The sequence below is a fragment of the Pelobates fuscus genome, chromosome 10, assembly GCF_036172605.1.
Source record: "Pelobates fuscus isolate aPelFus1 chromosome 10, aPelFus1.pri, whole genome shotgun sequence".
NCBI lineage: Eukaryota > Metazoa > Chordata > Amphibia > Anura > Pelobatidae > Pelobates > Pelobates fuscus.
Window position 1 is genome coordinate 3,403,348 of NC_086326.1, and position 26,671 is coordinate 3,430,018.

The window sequence follows — 26,671 nt, forward strand, 5'->3', positions numbered from 1 at the left end:
AAACACTAAAAACTTCCTTAACCTCTGAAACCTCATTGCAAGCCAAGTCATTTGTCCCTAAATGGACAAGTACATCCAATTCCCCTTCCTGCTTTGCTTGCTTAACAATATTACCGATACGTCTCCTGTCTCTGTGAGCAGTAGCTCCGGGAAGACACCTCACAAGACCACCATTGTCCATCTCCACACCTCTTATGATGGAATCCCCCACCAACAACTGCTTTCTATTAGGCCTCACCAAGCCTCTCTGCACAACACCACTAGCCTCAGTGCCTCTCTGCACAACACCACTAGCCTCAGTGCCTCTCTGCACAACACCACTAGCCTCAGTGCCTCTCTTCACAACACCACTAGCCTCAGTGCCTCTCTTCACAACACCACTAGCCTCAGTGCCTCTCTTCACAACACCACTAGCCTCAGTGCCTCTCTGCACAACACCACTAGCCTCAGTGCCTCTCTGCACAACACCACTAGCCTCAGTGCCTCTCTGCACAACACCACTAGCCTCAGTGCCTCTCTGCACAACACCACTAGCCTCAGTGCCTCTCTGCACAACACCACTAGCCTCAGTGCCTCTCTGCACAACACCACTAGCCTCAGTGCCTCTCTGCACAACACCACTAGCCTCAGTGCCTCTCTGCACAACACCACTAGCCTCAGTGCCTCTCTGCACAACACCACTAGCCTCAGTGCCTCTCTGCACAACACCACTAGCCTCAGTGCCTCTCTCCACGACACCAATACACTCTGAAAGTGCAGAAAATGAATTATGTAGAGCAACAGACTGTGCAATATGCCTTTTATCCACAACTCCAAGTCTACCAGATCCTACAGTAATCCATCTGCCATTCCTAGTATGTCTCTGCGGCAGTGGCTTTGCAGCAGTTCCAGCCTGAGTTTGTTTACCAGATAATTTACAAATCTCAGACTTCAAAAATACAATCTCCTGCCGCAAAATAGAGAACTGTCTACAGATTAGACAACAACCAAACCTCCAAAAAGTGGAACGTGAAACAAATGCAAAGCAACTATTACACTGAACTAAGTCTGCCATTCCAATGAGGTGAATAATTTAAATCAAACAAACCTTAACTTTTTATTTATCCTCCTGGATACCTCAGATTACCTCCAGTTTATCTCCAGAATATCTCCAACCACACACACACTTAGAAGCAACACTTAGATGAAGCAACCAAGCTCTATTAGCCAAGCTAATGACAACTACCCTTATATACTCCTAAAATCACCTCCCACTAGGACTGTTTAACACCTGGGTAGGCCTCTGCTTATTAGCAAACAATAGCTAATTTAAATAGCAATCAATAGCAAGTAGCTACCTAATCCAATCAAATGCCTTATAATTACCAACAGGAAATCAAACCTTGTGCAGTCAGTAACCTTTTCCTACAGATGAATCTTACCTGTAACAGTAAAAAAGAACTCTTAGCACAACTATTAGACAGTTGAAGCTTCTGTAAAACTCTCCAGAATATCTCCAACCACACACACACTTAGAAGCAACACTTAGATGAAGCAACCAAGCTCTATTAGCCAAGCTAATGACAACTACCCTTATATACTCCTAAAATCACCTCCCACTAGGACTGTTTAACACCTGGGTAGGCCTCTGCTTATTAGCAAACAATAGCTAATTTAAATAGCAATCAATAGCAAGTAGCTACCTAATCCAATCAAATGCCTTATAATTACCAACAGGAAATCAAACCTTGTGCAGTCAGTAACCTTTTCCTACAGATGAATCTTACCTGTAACAGTAAAAAAGAACTCTTAGCACAACTATTAGACAGTTGAAGCTTCTGTAAAACTCTCCAGAATATCTCCAACCACACACACACTTAGAAGCAACACTTAGATGAAGCAACCAAGCTCTATTAGCCAAGCTAATGACAACTACCCTTATATACTCCTAAAATCACCTCCCACTAGGACTGTTTAACACCTGGGTAGGCCTCTGCTTATTAGCAAACAATAGCTAATTTAAATAGCAATCAATAGCAAGTAGCTACCTAATCCAATCAAATGCCTTATAATTACCAACAGGAAATCAAACCTTGTGCAGTCAGTAACCTTTTCCTACAGATGAATCTTACCTGTAACAGTAAAAAAGAACTCTTAGCACAACTATTAGACAGTTGAAGCTTCTGTAAAACTCTCCAGAATATCTCCAACCACACACACACTTAGAAGCAACACTTAGATGAAGCAACCAAGCTCTATTAGCCAAGCTAATGACAACTACCCTTATATACTCCTAAAATCACCTCCCACTAGGACTGTTTAACACCTGGGTAGGCCTCTGCTTATTAGCAAACAATAGCTAATTTAAATAGCAATCAATAGCAAGTAGCTACCTAATCCAATCAAATGCCTTATAATTACCAACAGGAAATCAAACCTTGTGCAGTCAGTAACCTTTTCCTACAGATGAATCTTACCTGTAACAGTAAAAAAGAACTCTTAGCACAACTATTAGACAGTTGAAGCTTCTGTAAAACTCTCCAGAATATCTCCAACCACACACACACTTAGAAGCAACACTTAGATGAAGCAACCAAGCTCTATTAGCCAAGCTAATGACAACTACCCTTATATACTCCTAAAATCACCTCCCACTAGGACTGTTTAACACCTGGGTAGGCCTCTGCTTATTAGCAAACAATAGCTAATTTAAATAGCAATCAATAGCAAGTAGCTACCTAATCCAATCAAATGCCTTATAATTACCAACAGGAAATCAAACCTTGTGCAGTCAGTAACCTTTTCCTACAGATGAATCTTACCTGTAACAGTAAAAAAGAACTCTTAGCACAACTATTAGACAGTTGAAGCTTCTGTAAAACTCTCCAGAATATCTCCAACCACACACACACTTAGAAGCAACACTTAGATGAAGCAACCAAGCTCTATTAGCCAAGCTAATGACAACTACCCTTATATACTCCTAAAATCACCTCCCACTAGGACTGTTTAACACCTGGGTAGGCCTCTGCTTATTAGCAAACAATAGCTAATTTAAATAGCAATCAATAGCAAGTAGCTACCTAATCCAATCAAATGCCTTATAATTACCAACAGGAAATCAAACCTTGTGCAGTCAGTAACCTTTTCCTACAGATGAATCTTACCTGTAACAGTAAAAAAGAACTCTTAGCACAACTATTAGACAGTTGAAGCTTCTGTAAAACTCTCCAGAATATCTCCAACCACACACACACTTAGAAGCAACACTTAGATGAAGCAACCAAGCTCTATTAGCCAAGCTAATGACAACTACCCTTATATACTCCTAAAATCACCTCCCACTAGGACTGTTTAACACCTGGGTAGGCCTCTGCTTATTAGCAAACAATAGCTAATTTAAATAGCAATCAATAGCAAGTAGCTACCTAATCCAATCAAATGCCTTATAATTACCAACAGGAAATCAAACCTTGTGCAGTCAGTAACCTTTTCCTACAGATGAATCTTACCTGTAACAGTAAAAAAGAACTCTTAGCACAACTATTAGACAGTTGAAGCTTCTGTAAAACTCTCCAGAATATCTCCAACCACACACACACTTAGAAGCAACACTTAGATGAAGCAACCAAGCTCTATTAGCCAAGCTAATGACAACTACCCTTATATACTCCTAAAATCACCTCCCACTAGGACTGTTTAACACCTGGGTAGGCCTCTGCTTATTAGCAAACAATAGCTAATTTAAATAGCAATCAATAGCAAGTAGCTACCTAATCCAATCAAATGCCTTATAATTACCAACAGGAAATCAAACCTTGTGCAGTCAGTAACCTTTTCCTACAGATGAATCTTACCTGTAACAGTAAAAAAGAACTCTTAGCACAACTATTAGACAGTTGAAGCTTCTGTAAAACTCTCCAGAATATCTCCAACCACACACACACTTAGAAGCAACACTTAGATGAAGCAACCAAGCTCTATTAGCCAAGCTAATGACAACTACCCTTATATACTCCTAAAATCACCTCCCACTAGGACTGTTTAACACCTGGGTAGGCCTCTGCTTATTAGCAAACAATAGCTAATTTAAATAGCAATCAATAGCAAGTAGCTACCTAATCCAATCAAATGCCTTATAATTACCAACAGGAAATCAAACCTTGTGCAGTCAGTAACCTTTTCCTACAGATGAATCTTACCTGTAACAGTAAAAAAGAACTCTTAGCACAACTATTAGACAGTTGAAGCTTCTGTAAAACTCTCCAGAATATCTCCAACCACACACACACTTAGAAGCAACACTTAGATGAAGCAACCAAGCTCTATTAGCCAAGCTAATGACAACTACCCTTATATACTCCTAAAATCACCTCCCACTAGGACTGTTTAACACCTGGGTAGGCCTCTGCTTATTAGCAAACAATAGCTAATTTAAATAGCAATCAATAGCAAGTAGCTACCTAATCCAATCAAATGCCTTATAATTACCAACAGGAAATCAAACCTTGTGCAGTCAGTAACCTTTTCCTACAGATGAATCTTACCTGTAACAGTAAAAAAGAACTCTTAGCACAGCTCTTAGACAGTTGAAGCTTCTGTAAAACTCTCCAGAATATCTCCAACCACACACACACTTAGAAGCAACACTTAGATGAAGCAACCAAGCTCTAATGCGCAGTGTAGGTGATATACCTGCCCTGACCATGCTTTGCAGACCAGGTATCAGTGGTCAGATGGACCCTTGCCCCAACACTGTGTGCCAGACATGCCATGACTTCCTTTTGCACAATCGAGTACAAGTTGGGGATTGCCTTTTGTGAAAAGAAATTCCGGCCGGGTACCTTCCACTGCGGTGTCCCAATAGCTACAAATTTTTTGAACGCCTCAGACTCAACCAGATTGTATGGTAAAAGCTGGCGGGCTAATAGTTCGGACAAGCCAGCTGTCAGACGCTGGGCAAGGGGGTGACTTGGTGACATTGGCTTCTTACGCTCAAACATGTCCTTGACAGAAACACATGACTGTGGGCAGATGGGCGGGAACTGCTCAAGGCGGGAGACGGAGTGGCGGATGGTTGAGAGGGGGCAAGAAGGACAGCAGTGGTTGACGTGGCTGAAGATGCTGGACCAGGAGGAGGATGGCGGCTTAGAGTAGGCGTGCTGCTTGTACTCATGTGTTGATCCCATAGGCATTTGTGATGTGAGATCATGTGCCTACGCAAAGCAGTTGTACCTAGGTGGGTGTTGGACCTCCCACGACTCAGTTTCCTTTGGCACAGGTTGCAAATGGCATCGCTGTTGTCAGAGGCAGACACACAAAAAAAATGCCACACTGCTGAGCTCTGCAATGACGGCATTCTGGTGGTGGAAACATCATGCGTTGATTGGCGTGCTGTCGGGCTGACCCCGGGTGCCGATGCATGCTGTCTGACTGTGCCACTAGCTCCTTGCGACGACCCCCCCCCCTGCTTCCAACTGGTCTCCTCCTCCTCCTCTCTGTCTCCCCATCTGAACTTTCGCCCTGTTCTTCTTCTCTTCTAGCGGGCACCCACGTGACATCCATGGACGCATCGTCATCATCAACCGCTTCGCTTGTATCTGACAACTCAGAAAAGGAAGCAGCAGCGGGTACAACATCATCATCATCACACCGTACCTCCATGTGTTTAATGCTGCCTGCCTGAGACATATCCCTGTTATCTACATCCTCTAGCAATAATGGTTGCGCATCACTCATTTCTTCAAACGGGTGTGTGAATAACTCCTCTGACATACCAAGTAAAGCGGCTGAGGTGCTAGTTTTGGTGGTGGCGGCAGGCGGGTGAGTGCTATCTTGAGAGGTGCCTGAAGCTAAGCTGGAGGAGGATGGTGCGTCAAGGTTCCCAGCGGAGGCTGTACAAGATTGGGTGTCCTGTGTTAGCCAGTCAACTAAGTCCTCAGAACTTTTCAAGTTCAGGGTACGTGGCTTCTGAAAACTGGGCATTATTCTAGGGCAAAAGGGAATCACAGCACCACGACCACAACGGCCCCTGCGGGGTGGGCTGCCTCTGCCTGTCATTTTTTTGGGGATTAGTGGTACTATGCGTGCAAGCTACTGTGAGACCAGATATGATTGGCAATGTGCACTGGAACAGTTCTGCAGAGCACACGCTGAAGGAAGGACTGACAGAGCCGCTTGAAGACAAGTAACTGCTATTCAATCTATAACAGTGAAAAACAAATTTTGGTTGTAAAAGCACGCTATAGAGACACAAGATATGAGTGGCAACTGTCAAAGCACGCTGGCACAGGTCTGCAGAGCACACGCTGAAGTAGGCCTGAAACACAGACGCTTGCAGACAACTAACTGCTCTTCTATTACAGTGAAAAAAAAATATTTCTTTTAAATCGAAAGCTTAACCAATTGTTAAAACAGATATGAGTGGTGGCACTGGGCAAATAGGCACAGTATCCAATGTGAACCTCACACAGAAGCTGGCAGGCAGGCAACTGCTCTTCTATTACAGTGGAAACAAAATGTTGGTTGTAAAAGCACGCTAAAGAGACACCAGATATGATTGGCAACTGTCAAAGCACGCTGGCACAGGTCTGCAGAGCACACGCTGAAGTAGGCCTGAAACACAGACGCTTGCAGACAACTAACTGCTCTTCTATTACAGTGAAAAAAAAATATTTATTTTAAATGTAAAGCTTAACCTATTGTTAAAACAGATATGAGTGGTGGCACTGGGCAAATAGGCACAGTATCCAATGTGAACCTCACACAGAAGCTGGCAGGCAGGCAACTGCTCTTCTATTACAGTGAAAAAAAAATATTTATTTTAAATGTAAAGCTTAACCTATTGTTAAAACAGATATGAGTGGTGGCACTGGGCAAATAGGCACAGTATCCAATGTGAACCTCACACAGAAGCTGGCAGGCAGGCAACTGCTCTTCTATTACAGTGAAAAAAAATATTTATTTTAAATGTAAAGCTTAACCTATTGTTAAAACAGATATGAGTGGTGGCACTGGGCAAATAACACAGAAGCTGGCAGGCAGGCACCTGCAATTACATTACACAGGAAAAAAAAAAAAAAACAGCCTGATGTTCTAGCCCTAAAAAGGGCTTTTTGGGGTGCTGTCCTTACAGCAGAGATCAGATGAGTCCTTCAGGATTGTAGTGGACACTGAATACCCTAGCCTAGCTATCAATTTCGCTATCTAATCAGCAGCAGCTAAACTTTCCCTCCTCTCACTAAGCATGCAGCTTCAGAATGAATCGAAAATGGATGCTGGGAGGGAGGTTGGAGGGTGTGGAAGGGAGGGAGTGCTGCTGATTGGCTGGAATGTGTCTGCTGACCGAGAGGCACAGGGTCAAAGTTTGCCCAATGATGACGAATAGGGGGCGGATCGAACTGCGCATGTGTACATCACTAGTCTCCAATGCTCCTTTTATGAGAAGTATGGATTGGACATTGGCAAGGCCTTCACGTCACAGGAGGCACGTGAACAGCTTTGAGGGAGCCTCCGCCCTGGAAAAAGGTAAGTGAAACTTTTTAAAAAAAATTATATTCTTTATTTTTGCTGTGCTTTGATTATAGAGACACGTTTGCATTGCCTCAACAACAAGTGCAAGCATAACAAATTACACAGTAGGACAGTTGCATGGCAAGCGTTGATATAGCACATTTTATAATAAGGATAACCTGCTTAGTGATCGCTATATAACGGAGCGTAACACCCTGACCGGCTACATGTAAAAGCTAAGCAAATGTCCAGAACATGAGAGGACATTTTAGAGGGACATTAAAACAATTGCAAACAATGCTCTCAATTAAAGTGGAGGGAGATAAGCAACAATAAAGCCAAATTTGAGCTCAGTCAAAGAAAAGCTCCACCAGAAGTCATCTGGGCTAGATGCGAGGGGAGATAGTGCTGGACAGCTGCTCAGCCTATGCCTGTCAAGGGCAGGGCACGTGCTCTTAGGATGGTGCAGTTCAGCAAACGTGGTAACATAGGTGGTGTTGGTGTGGTATTCTGGCGGTAGGGAAGTTCTCTTGCAGTCTCCAGCTTTCCACTCCTCGTCCCCTCCAGACCTGCCTTGGGTGTGCTCTTCTCTGCTGCAGGCTTATACCCAGCTCTTTGGGAAGATCGCCTGTGCAGTCTCTGTCTCTGTCGGCGAGCTCTGTGAGGATCTAAAACCAGTTCTGAGGCCGTCGGCACATATTTTCAGGTGAGTGAGCTTGTGGCATTTGTTGCTGGAGTCTCTGCTTTCACCAGAATTCTTCATATATAATGTCCAGTTTGGACAGAGCCCTGGACATTGCTCCCTGTTGATGAGCGTACCATTTTGAGCGTACCGCTGGTGATGTCATTGCTGATTGTTGCGTTACTGCCCATCCCTGGAGGATTTGGTGAGCCATCAGGGATGACCCCCGCAGGTCCAAAGAGGGGGCATCGGGTGGTGCCTAATTGGGAGATCGGCCGCATCTCTCTTCCGCAGCGCTCGCAAGTCCTCTCTCTGTTAGTAGCTGAGAATACCATCAGGACAGCTTGAAATGACTGCAGGAAGCAACCCCAAGCCGGTCAATCAACACAGAATGTGAAGGTCTCTCACTCAGCCTCAGAAGAAGAGCCAAAGGCATAGGTAACTGGATTCAATTATAGAATTTGCAGGGAGCTCTCTTAAAAGCACTTCCAGTGTCCATTACAGGCCCCGCCTGTGAAACTATTTTTATGGCAAACAGACTGCCCCCTTCTGGACAGGCACCTAGTCTGCCTAATGGGAAACCCGGCCCTCCCCTTCTTACTGGCAGGTAGAAGCATAGGCCTCAAGCTACAGCTCCATTAGCCACTATATCTAGCCACTTCAAATCACTTAAAGGGACACTCCAGAACCCTGAAGCACGATAGCTTGCTGAAAAGCTGTGTGTGTGAAGAGTGTGTCCTATTATTTTCATTTAGCAAAAAGTACAGATTTCAATAGAAATTGGCACTATTTTAAATGATCCCTCTTACACTCACCTGGTTTGTTCAGCTCAGCTCTATAAACTTAAGAGGCAGCAATTGGCCAGAGCACCTGCCTTGCAAAAACTGCCTTGGGAAGTCTGTGATTGGACAGACGCATAAATTCTGGGCGGGGCTAGAAGGGGAGGGTGCAGACAAGAGATCTGTTGCTTTTACAAGCTGTTTTAAACTTTAACTCAATGGAAAAAATGATTAAATGATAATTAATCATAATTAAATTATGCATGTTTTCATTTAAGGTATATCTAGTAAACTGTGAACTGTATCTAATTTGCATTTGAGCAGTGTCCCTTTAAGTGTTCATGATGGTTAAAGGGTTTCTTCAAATTTTATTCTCTATGAAAAGCAGTACATTTTAGCATCTCTTTAGCGGTCCTAACTAGCTCTAGAGTTTCCAATTACTGTGACAATAAAGAATAATTACATATTCGAAGGGAGACAATGTAACAAAGACCGTTCCTCGTTTGAAGTCAGGGGTAATGCTGGACTACGGAACAATATCCATTATTTCTTTATGACCACTGACCCCAGGACACTCCATACCCTTGCACTATTAGCACACAGAGACATGATTACATGGATAACGGCCAAATTTTTATTGTAACAAGCCAGCATTACCATACCAATAACCTGCCCGCTCTTGGGGTATTTACCCAACAGCCAGTTCTTCCACAATCCTTCCATGTGTCCAAACGCAGTCTGCCTAATGCCATCAGGCCTCAGTAGGCTGCGATTCTCCAGCTGATTGGCGTTTCGGATATCTTATTTAACTGCGCTGCCCAGGAACCCCGCCTGCTGTGACAAAAGCATAAACAACCTAGGCACAAAACAAATACACAAATCTACTAAAAGAAGGGAGGATGGGGGAGTCAGGATCACTGGCTGGTAATTCACAACCCCGTCCTCCTTAATCTAAAACCTTCCCTATTATTTGCAACACTGTATCCCTTCTTGTCCAACCTCCAAGTCCGTTCTCTGCGTCATGTTCCCCCTTCCTTAGCAGTCCAGAGGAATTAGTCACCAACACGTCACATTGCCCAATCAGGGCTCAAGTTTTGGTTTGGTTAGAAAAACATCTAACTAGCTAAACAGGTAAAAGATCTGCCGTCTTTAAATATCTGTCTGGAACGTAAATCTAATAACAGACACTTTTTCAAGTTGCTTGTGAACAAAAAAATACAACCACAATTAACCAACTACAGAGGAGAAATGGTTAAATAATAAATAAGTAAATCAAAATTTTAAAAAATGAACAAGTGCTCTTCACATATGGGAGGCAGTCCATGTCTGCCTCTTTATCTCCCGAATCTGAGAAACCGTTTTATTGAAATACATGACATAAGTGCCGTTTTCTTCTTTCTTTATAACTACTGAATCCAACAGAATGGTTTCATGCAGAGCACCCAACATTGAGAGGTATGCAATCAGGACAGGTGGGCATTGCTAGTGATGATGAAACCTATAATGGGCCTAGCAGGGAGGCAGACATGCCTGATGGCAGGCTAGCAGACAGCCTCCCAGTCCCATGCAGTACCAAGCCGAGAGCACTGCCGGAGCTCTGTGCTGTTGGGGACAGACACCAGAGAACTAAGGCCTCAGTTTTATATTTTTAGAGAAGCTTTTTAAATTATTTCAGATTTTTGGATAAACTTTTATGGGATTTTTTTTATATTCAAAAATATATCAGAATATTACAATATTTTTTACAAATATGAAATAATTTTAAAAGTTTCCAAAAATATATTAAAACACTTGAAAAAATGATTTTCCTAAGATATTAAATTGAGGATTAAATTAGGATGGCGGGACAGGGTCTCGAAATTGGGACTGTCTCACCAGAAGTGTGACATTTAGGTGCACTGAGATGGAGACGTGGATAGAACTTGCGTAACACAGTCTGGTGGCTCAATGTAAACTTTATCTCATCCCTTTCTGGTCTTCTATCAGGGATGAAGCAGATCTGTGGCTACAGAGCAGGGAATGACACACGCGCCCCACCACAAACCCAGAACTCCACATTCCTTTAACACAAGTCTCTATATGCTGATTCCTAAATTCCGAGGGTAGCGTGATGGCAAAAGTTTAATCTAAAAAGCAACAGAAGTTAAAAAAACTAAAAATAATTCAAGGGATTCTCTAGTGCCAGGAAAACAAACCCATTTTCCTGGCACTAGAAAAACCTGGAGTGCCCCGACCCACGTCGCTGAAAGGGTTAAAACCCCTTCAGCCACTTACCTAAATCCAGTGCCGATGTCCCTCGGCACTGGGTCAGGCTCCACCTATGCTCCTCCCCCGCAGACGTCTGCTGGCGGGAGAGACCTAATGCGCATGCGCGGAAATGGCTGCGTGCACGCGTTAGACCTCCCCATAGAAAAGCATTATTCATTGCTTTCCTATGGGGACTCCGGCGACGCTGGAGGTCCTCATGCATAGCGTGAGGACATCCAGCGTCGTTTAGATGACCAAAAGTTGTCTAAAAAGCCCCTCTAGTGGCTGTCTGGTAGAACCATTAATATCCCTTAATATAAAATCCTTTATTTTTCTTTTCTTTAAGTTGATGTTAAGGATTTAGTGGCCAACTGTGTAAGCCAAATTTATTTTATTTATTTATAAAATATTTTAACAGGAAAGATACATTGAGATTTCTCTCATTTTCAAGTCCTGGGTCCACAAAACATTACACTGATACAATGTGTTACAATAAAATACAAAAACAATATTAATACACAATATATCCAAAATTTAACATAGAACAGGTAGGAATTATATAATCAACCATGACACGTGCATTTTGTTTTGTGGTATGTAGAGAGGGGTCTCTTAAAGGACTTTAGGCTTGGGGAAGATTTGGCGGCCGTTCCATAATTGCGGTGCGCCGTAGGAAAAAGAGGATCGAGCCACTTTCTTTTTGTATTGAGGTAGACTAAATAAAGTGCTGGTACTGGATCGGGGGTTATAGGAGGTGGGAACAGCCGGGGAGCGCATTCTGCTCAGGTAGGGTGGGAGCTTCCCAGAAGTGCTCTTAAACACAAGGCTGGATGCCATTGATTGGCTCTCCGTGTAGAACCTGAGCAAGCCTGGTCCAAACTTAGACTCCAATCACTTCTACTCAATCTCTCTTTTATATGACTCTTCAGTGTCATGGGGGCAGAAGCTAAACTATAGAAAAACGTTAACTCCAATGCGGGCTGATATCCAAAGGTTTATAATGCATGACAACGTATTTTAGGGGAAAGAAAAGACAATGTGTTGAGTTCTGCGGCCTGACGTTTGATGTGCAGCGAGGTTAAGGAGATATAAGCAGTGTTTTCATATTGCTGTTTGTGAAGAGCTTCTCTAACAGTCCGTACATTGTAGACGAAGTGCTATACTGGTAAACGATGACCTGGTCTGATCAGCTGGAATAACAGAGTTATCGCCTTGGTGGGAGTCTCATAGCTTGAGCCGGAGAGTGCAAATTGTTTTATCAATGGTAGGCGTCGTTTGACGCTTTTAGTTTGCCAGCTTGCTGGCTCCTGTGGGGAATGCTGAAATCTGCTAAGAGAAAAAACACTTCACTTGTTTAAGAAGGCCTGAAAAAAAGAGAGAAAGAAAAATGTGTTTTATCTTCTACACAACAAACTGCGAGCACCACAAACCCAGAACATGCACCGTATCCTCTTTATATTCTTCGTTTCATTTCCAAGCCTTCCTTTAATACACTATTATATATATTACAACATCATTGCTTTCAGGGCACCATAATATGAATTCACCTGCTCTGTATAGCATATTGTATTAATAGAAAGTCTGTCGTTATCTCTCTGTATCAATGTCAATCTGCTTATCGGCTCACTCATTGTTCTCACAAGCTGAATCTAGACTGAAACCAGGGTTGGAGTGATAGATTGTAAAAAAAGACTTTTAAATGCATTTAAAACATACCGTCGTGACTCTTTATAAAAAAATGTAAACTGTATTCCCAATTATCTTTCATGCAATAGACAATTTATAATAATTACCACTTGTTTTTTTGTGTTTTTTTATGTGGATGCAATAATCTTTTTCCCAACCTGTAAATGTCGTTCCAAGCCAATATTCGCCTTCCTAACAATTTCACATACTCTGAGTTACCAAGGAGGGAAAATCACAAGACTTCGAGATTAGTCAGAAATTGGTTTATAAAAAATAGTCAAACTCTATTGGATTTTAAAATGCGGTTATTAAAGTGCTATGTTGTAATGCAGATACAATATCTGCCATTTATGTCAACCCTTTCAAGTTAAACAGACCCCAAATCAAAGCAAAGCTTGTATTCCGTTTCTTCCGATTAGAATCTATCTTTCCATGAATCACTCCATATGGGTTCATATCTGTATTTATCTGGCTGCTGATGGCTAATGTGAGTTTCAGAATCTTCCCGTAAACTGTAAGGAAGTTATGGGTCAAAGTGAGTTCTTTGTGTTTCTTACAGATGGTTCAAACTTGAATCTAAACAAGGAAAATCCACGAAGGACAGAGGGCATCTTAAAGTCAGTATCCAGTTTATGAGGAATAATATGACTGCCAGTATGTTCGACCTCTCCATGAAGGATAAGACGCGATCTCCCTTTGCTAGGCTGAAGGACAGAATGAAAGGAAGGAAGCCAGATGGGTCTGTGTCCGACACATCATCAGCCATTATCCCTAGCACAAGTGGTCTGCACCACGGTCAGGAATCAAGCAGTATGGACATACAAGTCAAGAGCAAGCCGAAAAAGCCATTTCTCATAGGACCTCAGCGCCTGTCCTCTGCTCACTCCATGTCTGACTTGGCTGTTCCACAAGCCTTGCGATCGGGCAGCGGAGGACTTCCTGGTAAAGAACCCCTTGATTCAATCAGCTCAGCAGATGAAGGTGGTGAGTTACCCCGTGGGTCTTTTAGTAATGAGACAGTTACATTGATGCAAGTGAACATTGAATACAAAAAGTCTAACATTTTAAATATAAGCCTCAATTTAATAATTATGGTATATGTTATTCAAATGATTTAATATTATTGGAAACTTTTAAAATATTAAAATACCATGTATATCATATATCAAAAAATAGATAAAATATTTTCCAAATATTATCATTTAAAATATTAAATCAAGTCCAAAACACGTTGATATTGTTATTATAAATATAATATATATTCTATATGTATAAATAGGGATGTCATATTATTTAAGACTGGCCTGTAGATCCTTGCCTATTGTTATATTTGTGACTGTTAGAGTGACAGCCATTGGGAAATGACCAGTGACATTTACGGTAAGTAAATATAGTCAAGTTTTTATTTTTATTTTTTCCTCAAATATCAATTATCCTCAAATAATGTCTGTATGGGAATAGTACCACCTGGAATGACCTGGTATGACCCCTGTTGTTTTAACCCCTTAAGGACCAAGCTTCTGGAATAAAAGGGAATCTTGACATGTCACACATGTCGTGTCCTTAGGGGTTAAATGGACACATAACCTGTTAATGTAGTATTGTTGCTCCATATAAATTGTTACCGTGGGGGTATTAGACCGGCATGTCCTAATACAACAGACTGGGTGAGTGATAGCCATCAATGTGTTTCATTTTGTGCCCCAACTCATTGTTTCAGAGCAGAGAATAATGCCTGTAAAATACCTTCATTTCTATCAATTTAATGGAGAATAGACTAGTATCACGATTAGTGTCAGACGATGGTGGCTCTGATTTCCATCAGTTCCATACACCAGTGGGGTCTTTAAGTGGTTGATATTCCAGTGGCTGCATTCGCCAACACTGGAGTTGATTGGATATGGCTGGTCAGGGGTAGACGTCATGAGAGTCACCCGTGCTAGGTGGCATGCATTCACGGTATACGATGATATGGAATGGCAAAAGTGGTTTCTGAGTCAAAGCTGGTGGACGTTCAAGCTAATTATTGCAACCAGAGCACCATACAACACAATTTATTTTATGATATTTTCTCATATGTCTGAGCGGGATTGGAATGGCGGGCTATAAATTCTGTGGGTGATTGCAAGATGGGCAAGGGCTGACATCTCCACAAATTCCAACCTGCAAGGGTTAGTGATTAATGAAATGTATAAAGAGAATACCAACAAATAATTACTATTTTACCGAACCGTAACCTATATTTACAAAACATGCGCTCCCCAATGACAATATTGTTTTATTATAGATTTTCTTTTTCTTTTACATTATTGAAGCAATTTATACATTGTGTCTCCTACTTTTTGACTCTGGATTCATACAGATCTTATTGTCCACGTTCTAGGAAACCTCAAATCACCTCACCGGAGGACAATGAGTGCTGACACCTCTCAAACCAGCCCTGAGACGACTGCACCCGCTGAGGGAGAACGGACCACAAGAGCACCTGGACCTGCCCCGAGTGCCATACCTGTACTCCCCCAGAAATTTGCCACACTGCCCAGGCAATGGGCCCCCTACGAAGACCATAGCGAGCTACGTGGAAGCCATACAGCTGGAGGCACATCTTTGGGCTTGTTCTCCAAATCATCAGAAGGAAAGAAAGACGGCAAAAAAAAGGACAAAGTCAGTCTTTTCGACAGAGTAACTGGTAAAAAAGAAGGAAAAAAGTTTGAGAGGCAGAACCAAGAGGACTGGGGATCAGAAAACAGTGTTAATCAACCTCCGGCTTCTGGATCCACAAATCCATTTTCCACCAACTTCAGGATGGGAAGTCAGGTTCCAGAACAACGGTAATAAATCTTCTGTTTTTCTCACTTGACTTTTTTCTGTGCAAACTCAGTGAGTCTGGGATACGATGGCAGATTGTAGGGAGTAACTCGGCTACCGGTAATAAACAAAGAGGTCAATACTAGAGCAATGAAGACTATTACACATAGTTTAAAAGAAAATGCACTGCGTGTTGGGGAATGTAGAGACTTTTCTCCCAGCAATGGACAAAGGCAGCAGATAGGACATACTATGCACCGTCCTTTAAACATGGGGGGGCGGGAGGGGGGGCATAATAGACATTGGGAAATCTTCCAATTCTTTTATTTTGGCCCACATATCAAGCATTTAGAATTCACTAAAGTGCATGTACCAGTTGTTTTAGAAAGTATCTCTTCAGTATCAAACACTGGAACCCCTTTAAAAATACAGATGACTTTTGTACCTGTGATATTATTTAAGAGTTGTATTGCTTTCCATGGATGTGACCTAACAACCCATTTCGTAGCTGTGCCCCCAGATGACACGGTGCCCCCTGTATGTTTTACTGGCCCAGGCTCTGTGCTGAGACAGGCAGCTCTAGTCGACTAATCAGCTGATGTGAAAATTTCTCAATTTACAGCCAGCGACAGGTGTGAAACTAGAAAGAGAGTTTAATTTGAATGTGTCGTTAGAATCTCTAGCGAGTAGCCAGGAAAGTTATTAGCAAGGTCATCGTAGACATGGAATGGGTAATTAGGCAGACCCTGGTAGATGTAGTTTAGGTAATTAAGGAAGTCCATGGCAGTGGACACTGGGCTTGCTATAAATAGTGTAAAAGTCAGAATAAAAAGTAAATTAGAGAAGAATGACTCTCATTTATCTACTCTATGTTGGTGCTGAATGTTCCCCTGGGGGGATAGTTAAAAGTAGGTTAAAATATAATTGGGAGATCATGTGATCCTGAACACCTACCAAGCACACCTGTGTGATTTTATTTAATCTTTCATTATACTATATAACTGGATGAATATACATTATTATATCCCAGCAGGCTCCTATGTAAAAGCTGAAACTGGCACGGACAAAGATCAGGTTCCTGCAGTTCCACACGGAATGTTTCATATAGCAGACCTCTGTAGTACATGCAGCAGCCCAACTATAGTGCCAGGAGAGTCCCTCTAGAAATGTGCTCTCAGTGTATTAACACAGCTACCTATTCACACCTTCACACCTTCCATGGCTAATATCCGGGGCTACCTGCTCCCATGATCCTTGGTCAGCAGTTAATATGATGAGGTATTGCTGTCTGCCATTGCAATCCTTATTCTGTCATCAATTGGCGTTAATCGGTAACCATTAACTGTGGATAACGGACAAGTGTTTTAGGTCAACTATTTTAGTTCGAGAAGTTTTCTCAATTAGGTCCTTTGGCTTACAGTTTCTAAAATGTACCAAAATAACTTTAGCTTAATGAAGCAGTTTAGGTGTGTAGAACGTGCCCCTGCAGTCCCACTTAGCAATTCTCTGCCATTAAGGAGCTAAATCACTTTGTTTCTGTTTATGCAGCCCTAGTCACACCTCCTCCGGCTGTGACGGACACAGACTGCATGAAAACAAAACGGTTTCATTTTCACTCATATCTTGCATAACATTGTTTTAATTTCAGGCGTTTTCATCTCCTGCTCTGTTAATTGAACTTAAATCACACGCAGGAGGCTGCTGTAGACTGTAGCAGGCAATTGACAGAGGAGATAAAAAAATATTCTAAATTAAACAAACTGCGCTATATTTGAAGCTAAAATAATTAGACTCTTTATTGGGAATTGTATAGCGAGGTTGTGTGTCTCAGCCAGGGGAGGTATGGTTCCTAAATGGAAGAGAATTAAGCAGTGAGACTGCAGGGGCATGATCTAACGGTATCTTCCAAACTACTGAATGGATCTGGGTGAATTTTGGATATGTGGTTCACCCAGATCCCCCGGTTCTGAGGATATACTTTATATGGGGTTATTGCATGTTTTGGGGTCCCTGTGATATGTTTTATAATACTTTATTTCTCTGCCTGTGATAATTATATGACCCATTGTGTTCAGTAATCATATCACAGGCAGAGGGGAGGATTTTGTGTGGGAGTGTCTGTGTGTATTGTACGGATTGATTGGTTGTTCTGTAAAACCCTGTGGGCAGTACTATGTTTGTGGATTGTGAATAAAAGAGGCTGTATGTGCCAGTACAGTCAGTTCTGCTTGACCTCAAAATGAAGTGTCGTCTCGTTATTGGGGGAATTGGATTGTATGCTGATTGCCAGGAGTGTAAGCTGATTGCATGCTTTTCCTGTTCAGCTGTTTACAGCATTCATATGCTTGAGAGCATTTGTATGCTTCTCCAGTTCGGTGGTTGTGGTGTCTGCTGCAGTGCTTGGAGTCCTCAGGAAGCGCTAGGAGCATCCTTCAATGGAGGTACCCAGTCGGGGTGCCAGGTGATCCGTTACAGTGACCTCTATGATTCCCGGTAGGGTGTGCTAGTGTGAGCGTGTATCAAAAACATCAACATATCTACATTTATTAACTGGTCTTTGAACACACTACACTTCACTGTTTAGTAAATAGGCCGTTAAGGGCAACTTATTCAGATGAAGTGAAGTGCGCATGGGCGGAGTGAATTTTAAAGAGTGCAGTTGCTATGGCAATTAATGAGAAAACTAGCCTTTCTGTCCAATTTGGAAAATGGTATTCGCTCACTAGTGGTCGGTACCAATGGAGGCAGGAGAACGTTCTGTGCAGATCCGGAAAACAGAAGAGGACCCTGGAAACCTGTCAGCATTTTGTAGTAACAATGCTAAATGTCTGGGTTTTTTTTACCACGAAACATAGAATTAAAAATTAACTGGCAAATTTCTGTAAGCATTTAACCATATTAGATGTTATTGAGATATTAAATCGGTCTATAACTTTATTGGGTGTTATTACAGTAAATCACTGTGTCAATTATTCACTAAACAGAGATTGAATATTGAATTGTGAACGGCTGATTTGTAAAACTCTCCCACTCTGAGACTCCGCTTCGTAACATAGTAATTGATCATAGTTAGGTTTAGTTTTAAAACTGAAGGTGCCCTTCTGCTGTAGAGTTTATCGAACAGGAAAAAATGACTAGAGGGTTCCGTTAAGTGATGTTCTAGATTTCTCTGTCAGCTGCAATAGATGGCAAATATTCTTAAACGATCTAAACATTGATATTTATTTTGTCTCCTGTGCACAGCTCACATTTAAGGCTTTCAGGCTCGGAAGCACAAATGGAGAGTAACATGCGAGGAGCGGAGATCTACCAAAGCCATGGAAAACACGTAAGTTCTGCTTAATACGAGATTAAGAATTCTGGTTCTCTTGTCTGTATGTGTCTGATTTATTTGCATCTGATCACTGTCAATGCTACGAAATGTGACTTTTTGTATAAATATTACCTGTTATTAATATTTGATACTTTAGAGAGAGTTCAGAGAAGGGCTACTAACTGGTTCATGGATTGCAGGATAAAACTTACCAGGAAAGGTTAAAGGATCTTAACATGTATAGCTTGGAGGAAAGACGAGACAGGGGGGATATGATAGAAACATTCAAATACATAAAGGGAATCAACACAGTAAAGGAGGAGACTATATTTAAAAGAAGAAAAACTACCACAACAAGAGGACATAGTCTAAAATTAGAGGGACAAAGGTTTAAAAATAATATCAGGAAGTATTACTTTACTGAGAGGGTAGTGGATGCATGGAATAGCCTTCCAGCTGAAGTGGTAGAGGTTAACACAGTAAAGGAGTTTAAGCATGCGTGGGATAGGCATAAGGCTATCCTAACTATAAGATAAGGCCAGGGAATAATGAAAGTATTTAGAAAATTGGGCAGACTAGATGGGCCGAATGGTTCTTATCTGCCGTCACATTCTATGTTTCTAATATGTTCTCGTAGATTGACACAAATAGTTTTTCCTCATTTCTGCTTTCTTAACTTAAACTGCAGAATTCAGTAGAGTAGAAGGCTTTATAACTGGACTACGAGTCCCAGAAGCCCCTGCTCTGAGCATAAGTGAGGGTGTGCACAGACAAAGAGAACTTTCAATGCTGCAAATTAACACTTGCCGTGCTGGGTTAAACATGGCCAACAATGCACACACCATATACCAGAATGAGAGTGCATCTTTTTTACTTATATGGTTGTTTTCCATAAAATTCGAATGGATTTTTCATACTTTACATTGAAAGATAAATGTGCCAATTCCTGCCTGGAGGAACTCTTTAATATCTGAAAATTCACAGAATGTGCTCCATTATCTTCTGCAATTATTGATATATTGAGCACAGTGTCTGGATATTCTGAACACACATCCATTCGCCCGTCTGTCTGTCTGTGTGTGTATAATGTAAATCAGAAATACATTGTGTGCCCACTATGTCAACACCCAGCTTCTGTTAAAGGTACAGTCACCCTTTCCCTCGGCTTCTATTGTTTTTGGAACAGGTGTAGGAGACACATTCTTGGAGCCGTAGTGGAGACTCCCGGTTCTGGAAGGAGCAATATTTGGCTCATGTCTATCTATGTCTGACCTTCTTATTTTTCTAAAATGTCAGTGTGCACCCCAGATGGGAGAGATGCCATGGATACAGCTTTATTTTTAAATTTTATGCCCAGATGAGAGCTGCCATGTAGCTGAGGACAAACCGTAACATATACCGGAATATATTCTATTATATTGTATATCAGGACAGGGGGGAATAAGGAATATAAACGTATTCAAACAAAGACAATTACTTTATAGTTTGTTCTGACTCCCATTCATATTCTATTCAAACTATGTTGTTGTCTGTTGACCCCGAATAATGAATTTTCACCTATTGTGTTTCCGGTCTCCACTGCCGAGAAACCAATCCCAAGTACTGTGTATGAAAAGCTTGTAATAATGATCATTCCCACTAACCTGTTACCGGCAAAAAATGATTTCAAATATATTTACTTGTTGGTGAAACTTACTCACTCACTATCTGATTATTACATCAATAAATATTAGCAAAATGAAAAAGTAAAGTTTTAAGCGCCGTATTAACATGTGTGTTCCTCTGTTATCCATATGATGTTTAAAGTGAAATGCGTACATTTGTTTTTTTTATCCTATAAGTGTAGAGAAAATATCGACAGGCTGGCCAAAATTGGCATCTGATGTCAGCACGCAATCAGCTAAGCTAAGGAGGATCGGGGAGAACTTAGATTTAGTGATTTGGTTTTTCATTTTTTTAGATTGTGTCTTACTTTTTCTTGTTTTTATGTTTTGGGTGGCCGAACCCACTAGATTCAGTGTTTTATGAAAACATTGTTTGTTGATTGGAGTGACCCTTTAGCTCACAATGTGCCAGCAGAGGACATAGAACAATATTTATTCCATATAGTGAAGATTTGTCTGAAACATTCACATTAAATCTCTGACAATCTGACGTATTATCTTCCATCCTCTTTACATACCAGGACGTCTGGCGGAGTCAAACAAGTACGAGCATGCGGCAACTTGAAGAGAATAGATATATTTTTTGTTAATAATCAAAATCTATCTGGCAGCAGAAGCCTGCAAGCAGATAAGCGCGAACATTTTGTTTATATATACAATGTAAATGCAGGAATGTGTGAATTCTGATACAGAATGTGTCTCCGTGTAAACAACTATACGGAACACCAATCTCCGGGCGTTGCTTTAAAATATAATGACATCGTTAAATAAAAATTACTGTCAGTATCACCACTTCACAATTAGGGGTGAAAATCCCTCCTAAATTGTGGCTGTGTGAATCTTCATCTAATAAATAACACGCGTGGTATTAAAGAAATCATTTACTGTTAATGTGTATTTATATTGTAGATGGTGTTTTGACCGCAGAGACACGGTTTATTTAGCCATTTAGAAATGAATTGAGGCAGTGAGCTTACAATCAGACATTGTACATGGCATGAGAGCGCGTACATCATCGTCTGCCTGGACTCAGGATTCAGGAAAACACATCTACGGAAAATGTACAAATAATTGAAGTTGCCATGGTGATATAAAGACCTGGAACGGGCTTCCGTGATATAACGAATAACGTGATTGTGAAGCATAAGAGGGGTGCACTCAGGGACCTGTTCAGGAAATGTGAGCCCCCGGAGGAAACTGCTTTCTGTGCTACACATGTGCGACACAGTCTGTCTGTTAATATAATGCTGATCGATAGTCACACAGATCAGGCAGAAGCCTTTTCATCCAATATTTTAGATTTTAAAACGAGGAACCCGTCTGGTGTCATTAATGGAAGGTTGGCTGTCATTCACTTCTATTTCATTAAGTGTTTGTATACAGAGATCGTTTTTTAAATTCAGCAAAATAATACTGTTTTTTTTTTACCGTCTGCCGCAGAGATCTGGAATTTGGCATTTTTCTCTTCCCTAGATTCCTTATTCCACATTCTAAATCGGTCTGCATTTAGAACATTCCACGCTATATTTTGCTTGCCGTAATCTCATCTACAGTAAGCACCAATTAGGTAAATAAATGTGTCCTTGTGCTCTATCAGTGTGAATCATCTCCTTTAATTGGCCCAGCCTCTCACGGAAATGACTGCCACCTGCGTTGGTAATGACGGGATGTGTAAGTACGCAGAAGGCCGTGAGAGGGAGGTTGTGCGGGCACACCAGGCATTCAACTGCTATCTGCCTGCTTAGTATGGCAACGCCACCTTAACATGCCCCCATTCCATCTCCAAAAAACATCACAGACTTCTTCTAATTAGTGAAGATTTAGCTCATCTCTCCTCCTCCTCACTTGCTCTCTGTGTTCCCAGGTGGAGATAACCGCTCTGATTTAGAGAACAGGATATATTTCATAGTCACATAATTTACACCTTCATTTGAAGGCTCACCAATTTCCTTTTTATTTTAAAATGAGGGAATAAACATGGGAAATAGGGCTATATTTACCCCCGAGGGCTGGAGGCAGTTTCTGTTTGACGTTGTGCTTGGACTACAAGTCCAATAACTCTGAGCTACTCGGATAATGAGGAACGTGGTTCTCAAGATGAGATTAATCTGTGAAAACCTGTTTAGAATATCAGGAAGGACTTTGCACTCACTGATATTTAATCTTCACAAGGGTTCGTATGTGAAGCATCTTGACCACAAAGGAATAATTTAAATCTAAGAGTTGTTTTTTTCATAAATCCATTAAAAGAGAGCAGTAACATTCATACTAACTCTAAAATGACGGGGTCAATTTTACATGAGCTATCCGGAGCTGTTTCCATCTCTGTGGAGCTCTGTTATCTTGTCAGATGCTTCTTTAGTAAAAAAAGAATTAAACACCCATAACTCTCAGTTACGCCTTTAGCAAACCCCCATGAACTTCCTTAATCTGAAATCCATCTACTGTGATGTAACGTTGTGACGCTCCATGAGCTTTATGGATCTATTTACTATGCATTAATACAGTGAGAGACGGGGAGGGCTGCCGATAAAACTGCAGTACCCTATTAATTTAGCCTGTCACAAACCGACCCACTGAGTCAATTAAGGTAGGGATCCCATTGATGGCAATTTACCACCTAGTCACTAAAACAAGTTTCCTGTTAACCATCGACGAATATACTCATTTAAATGAAATGCAGTCTCCGTGTATGTTATTGCAGGATATGATGAACTCTCTTTCTATAAAATCTAATTGTCTTTGTTTTGTTATTTTGTTCGATAGGAGCAGAATCCTTTTGGTGGAGGTGCCAGCGTCTTCAGTCACTTGACTCGTGGCGAAGTGGAACGGGAGTTACTCAAGCACAAAGAGCTTTTGAAGAAGAAAGATTTTCACATTCGAGAGTTGGAGAATTACATTGATGACTTGTTGGTGCGGGTAATGGAGGAAACCCCCAGCATTCTGCGTGTGCCATACGTGCCTTCCAGGAAAGCTGGAAAATTCACCCAGAACTAGAGTCTCTGATCACACTGGTATCACCAATGCCATTTGCAGCATAGGACTGGTTTTGCTGTATCTCCTGCCAAAGTGGTCCCAACCGATGGAAGGATGTGAGGCCTTCTCAAATACCTTGGTACTTCCAAATGTCTTTCCATGAGTGGAATAATAATGAGCCACTCCTTGTTCAGATGTGTTGGCGAATGGAAGAGAGAGTTATATGGTTCGAATGTTTAAAGAATAGTGCTAGGAACAATGTAATCATTTAGTTATCTGATCAGTCCAAATATGGTGCTTCAGACAACTCATTGACTTAATATCAAATCTCCTGGCCTGAGATTTCTCTTCCCAAGTGTTCATTGTGTTATTTAATAGTGTTATTGTTCCCTTTTTTTTCCCAGGTGAAGATTTCTATGCACTATCTATTAATAGTCACGTCTTTTAATTGACATGATTTTATTTCCAAAATTCAAACTATTGATGATACTATCCTTCAGAGATCTTCACCAAATGCATGAAGGAAAATTAGCAACATTTCTACATTACTGCAATCATATTTCAGACACCTGATTACTTCATTTATTTATTTTAACATATAGGTGAACAAAAAACTGCTAGAATACATATGTACGTCTTTGTTCACCCCATTATGTGGGGATACTCTTACCATCTTCGGGTGTTAAGTGGTGGCTTGTCCTCTTTGAGCCTTGTGTGAGTAGCACGTCAGGATGGGATTCTCCACAAGATTTTTGTATCTCATTTGTTGCCACTAGACGAGCATCTTTGAGGATGTTTAGATTGTTAGCTCATAGGTAACAGGACTTTTACATTTACTCTAGAAACCTATTTAGCTGTAAACTACTCTAGCTAAATAAAGTAAGCAGAATTAAAAGAAGATATTGGAAAACATAAAAATAAACTGACGGGCATGTCCACCAGTGATTGAATTGTCGAGAATTCTGAATGAATTTAACATTTTAAGCCAAAATTGAAGTTGGCTGCCGAAAGGAATCAACCTTGGATCCAGTTCTTTAAGCTGGATATTCTAGGTTGGGAACTCCTGATGTACTTGACCTTAAAAAAAAAAAAACCTGTGTTGAAAGTCCATTGGCAGCCACATTGAGAAAAGGAAATGAGTAAAGACTCACTCAGTCCTTCACTCATTATCATAAACCAATGAACCTCCAGCAAGGGATATTGGAATAGAGGGCACCAGGTATGGACTGGTGGGCTGGAAAACCTTTGGTGCTGACAAGCTGCTCCCTGGGGGGGGGGGTATTTTCCAAAGCCATTAGTTTATAGAAATCAGCCTGGTGAGGGATTTATAGGTTTGTTCAAGATAGCGTTAAAAAAGTCAAATGAAGTCCTCGTAGTCAGTCCTTCATGGAGAGAGATAGTATAGATCGACTCCCGATGGAAGGATGGAAGGCTTTCTCATCAACTTTGCTGTAAAAGTGTGTTTTAACCCCTTAAGGACCAAACTTCTGGAATAAAAGGGAATCATGACATGTCACGCATGTCATGCGTCCTTAAGAGGTTAAGAAACATATTATACAAAAATTAAAAGCTTTAAAGATAAATTCCCCTATATTCCATTCCCAAATTCTTCTCATAACAAGCAATAGAGACATACAGCGTGTATCGTCCAATCCAACGCTGAATCTTGATGCATTGCACGCACACTCAGAGTGTAGTCTGACACTGGGTGTCAAATACATTCAATTATTGAATCCATGTTCAGCCATGAGACATGGATTCTGTAAAATGTATACAGTGCCGTTTCGCAGAATCAGAATGAAATCCCCTTTCCACAAAAAGTAATCATTGTATCTAATAAAATCTTTCCAGTGTGTTCACACTCACACACAAGTACATACACACAGACGCACACACACACACACACACACACACGCGTATGTACAGACAGACACACGCACTCACACGCACACACGTACGTACACACAGGCGCACTCACACACGTACGTACACACACAGACGCACGCACTCACACACATACTTACACACAGACGCACGCACTCACACACACGTACACATGCAATTAATCTTCTTACATCTCGTTCTCCTTAAAACTTTGCTAGATCCTCACCCACAACCTTCGTAGTCAATGTGAAATCAGCTACTGACCTGGAAACATATAATTTAATCGTATACAGATATTCTGTTTTATTTATACAACGTAAGTGTATAGCACTATAAACAATACTGTATAAGGCAGGCGTTTAGAGTCTGGTCAGTGGGTTCGCTTGATGCTCTTTGTGTCCACACTAACTATGCTACCTCCTGTTTTTTCTTGACCAATTTAATGTCGTACTTACTGTCCGTTACATCACGTGGTTTCTTGAACCTTAGCAGGAAATATTCATAGAGCGGTACGCATTGCATGGGTCATACATTTTCTCCCCAAATTATTAGTAGATAAAACCTGATTTTCTAAACAAGATGTGAGCAACCTTGAGCTCATTTATCATAATTATATGTTGGCCATTACTACTGTCCAATAAACGTTATCCGGCAGTTGCATATCTCTGTTCTGGACCAGATTTTGGCGATATCGCTCCACGTGTCTTTTTCCCTGTTGATTGCTTGCTGTTTGTTATGCACTTCTGATTGTATCAGTGTTAATATGTGCCACGATTTGTCAACTGAGCAAATCTGGTGTTCCACATATAAAGCCACGTGTGCAAAATATCTCCCAATTAAATCCTTCTAGGAGTGAAGATGGATGGACAAATGTTTTGTTTCGTGGATTTAAATTCGGTCTCCGGGATGGGATAATGTGACTGGGAGCAAAACAAATAATGGATTTTTTAACAAATTTAAGCAGTTGTAAACTGCACAAATTATAAAAAAAAAACAACTGTAGGTAGTGAGCAAACGTGCCATTCGCTGAGTCGCTAACAGCTTTCCTGAATTTTCAAAGTTGTTACATTTGGTGATCTGAATCAAAGAAGAGTGACCGTTAAATTCTGTCATTATTATATTTATTAAAATGATCTAAAAA

General features: G+C 41.2%; 1 protein-coding gene across 1 annotated transcript in view; it reads left to right on the forward strand.

The window, feature by feature from the left end:
• RAB11FIP2 (RAB11 family interacting protein 2) overlaps window positions 1-24,220 on the forward strand; it is a 45,149-nt gene extending 20,929 nt beyond the window's left edge. The window contains exons 2-5 of the mRNA XM_063433866.1: window positions 13,445-13,869; window positions 15,269-15,716; window positions 18,937-19,021; window positions 23,437-24,220. Coding sequence (XP_063289936.1) covers window positions 13,445-13,869; window positions 15,269-15,716; window positions 18,937-19,021; window positions 23,437-23,667 — 1,189 coding nt within the window. The 3' untranslated portion in view covers window positions 23,668-24,220. The remainder of the gene's footprint in view (window positions 1-13,444; window positions 13,870-15,268; window positions 15,717-18,936; window positions 19,022-23,436) is intronic.
• The last annotated feature ends 2,451 nt before the right edge of the window (window positions 24,221-26,671 follow it).